The following is a 2,275-nucleotide window of genomic DNA, read 5'->3' as shown; positions in this document are numbered from 1 at the left end:
CCTGGAAGGCCTTGTAATAATCTCCACTCTCAATGCTGCCTTACCCCCATGTGACTCTGCTAGAACGTAGGCAGAGGAATGATCAAGTTCACCACTGTTCACCACTTGGGTCTTGTACCATTCGATCTGGACCATTGTGCTGACCTTTTACAGAAAACTGTCTCATTTCAATCTGTAACAAGGGCCACACTCTTTGAGAAAAAAAATATCATGGGCCTAGATATCATCACTCTAATAACAAAATTAAAAATAATTTGGGCAATGGTTGAGGAAATACAAGCAGTTGGGGAGAACAAAGGAAAGGAGAAATGAGGAAGGTTTGGTCAATAGCTACTTCATTGATACATTGGAAGAATAACCTGGACTGATGGATTGCACAGGTTGACTAGAGTTAATGATAATATTGTATATACTTCAAGAAAGCTAGAACATAGACTTTTAAATGTTTGACCACAAAGAATATGAAAAGTGTTCAAGGAAAGAAATGTGCTTAACATCATTTGGATAATACACAATGTACACACGTATCAAGCACCTATGGCATACCATGAATACATACCAAAATTTTATGTGTAAATTTAAAAAGTGAATAAGAAATTATAAACAAAGATTTAACTACATTTCTCATTAAACTTACTAGCAAAAGTAAATTCCAAATGTAACACAAAATTAGACACAAAAATGAGACCATGAACCTACCAGAAAATATATTTATCATAAGAAAGGAAAAGGAAAAGCTTTGCTACAAAAGTCTATCAAAGCCTATAAACTGTCAAAAGGGAGAATAGACACAAAACCTGTGACCACATAAAAATTTTAAATGTTCCTAGGGAAAGAATACATTATGAACTGGAAAAAATTAGAGAAAAGTAGTAGTGCATGTATGTTTGCAAAAAATCCTTTCCCAAGATTTTAAAGATCTACAGACAATTAAAACAAGACAAAAACTACATCCAAAGTGAAACATGGTGGAATAAAGACTGCCACATCAAGATTCATAAAGAAACAGCAATTCCGAGTGGAAAGAATGTATGTGAGGAATTTGGAAATGAAACATGTCATATTTAGTTAATAAGAAAGACAATTTCCATCATGCTACAAATGGTCCTCTCCTCAGGATGTTTCTGAGAGCTCCTTTAATATCTCGATTCCTCAGACTGTAGATGAAAGGATTCAGCATGGGGGTGACCAGAGTGTACAACATAGACACAATGACATCCTTGTCATTAGTGCTATTGGATGAGGGGACAATATAGAGTGCAATAATGGCTCCATAGTACAGAGAAACCACAGAGAGGTGGGAGCCACATGTGGACAAGGCTTTGCAGATGCCCTTGATGGAGGGTCTTCTCAGGATGGTGGCCCCAATGTGGCCATAAGAGACCAAAATGCATATAAATGGCAGGGTAATGACCACTGTTCCTAGAGTGGGGATGACCAGCTCATTGACAGTGGTGTCTGAGCTGGACAGCTTAAGTAAGGCAGAGAGGTCACAGAAGAAGTGGTGGAGAGTGTTGTCTCCACAGAATGAAAGACGGGCTAGGAGGAGGGTGTGCACAAAGGCACTGGCAAAGGATAAAACCCAGGACACAATGACTAGCAGGAAAATGAGGCTGTCATTCATGATGGCGGTGTAGTACAGGGGGTGGCAGATGGCCACATACCTGTCATAGGCCATGGAGGTCAGAAGGAAGCTATCGAGACCCCCAAACAATAAGAAAAAAAAGTCCTGAGAAATGCACCCAGCATAGGAGATGGATTGAGTCTGCATCAGCATGTTCATGAGCATCTTTGGGGCCGTGACTGAGGAGAAAGAGATGTCAGTGAGGGCCAAGTGGCTGAGGAAGAAGTACATGGGGGTGTGCAGGCGGGAGTCCAGCCTGATGAGCAGGATGATGAGCAGGTTCCCCAGCACCGTGGTCAGGTACATGCCCAGGAACAGGGTGTAGTACATGCCTTGCTGCTCTGGCTGGATGGGGAGCCCCAGGAGGAGGAACTCGGACACACTGCTCTGATTATCACTCCTCATGCTCTTCCTCTCTTTTGCTGGAGACGAAAAAGAGATGGAAATGGGAAAGAATGAGAAGTGATTTTGACTATTACAAAATTAAAGCAGGGTTTTCAACTACTTAGTATGTGTGTTTTAATTGTATATGGTGAGCTTTTGCCACACTAGTAAACTAGTAATGGCTCAGAAAAAAAAAAGGATATTATTTGTATACCTAGAAAGCAACACAATATATTTTGAGGAAAGCATGAAGTATCTGAATATCAT

At 40.5% G+C, this 2,275-nt stretch overlaps 1 protein-coding gene across 1 annotated transcript; it reads right to left on the bottom strand.

The window, feature by feature from the left end:
* Positions 1-1,090: 1,090 nt before the first annotated feature.
* Positions 1,091-2,029, bottom strand: LOC113197841 (olfactory receptor 1J21-like). Its single transcript, XM_026410340.2, has one exon. The coding sequence runs from the start codon at positions 2,027-2,029 to the stop codon at positions 1,091-1,093; it is 939 nt and encodes a 312-aa protein (XP_026266125.2).
* Positions 2,030-2,275: the final 246 nt, after the last annotated feature.

Source organism: Urocitellus parryii, chromosome 4 (genome assembly GCF_045843805.1).
Source record: "Urocitellus parryii isolate mUroPar1 chromosome 4, mUroPar1.hap1, whole genome shotgun sequence".
In the NCBI taxonomy this organism is placed as follows: domain Eukaryota; kingdom Metazoa; phylum Chordata; class Mammalia; order Rodentia; family Sciuridae; genus Urocitellus; species Urocitellus parryii.
This window is presented reverse-complemented; position numbering and strand designations above follow the sequence as displayed.

What these genes read in the sequence shown, in the direction of transcription:
- LOC113197841 (XM_026410340.2), bottom strand. Translation starts at nt 2,029, where the DNA reads ATGAGGAGTGATAATCAGAGCAGTGTGTCCGAGTTCCTCCTCCTGGGG.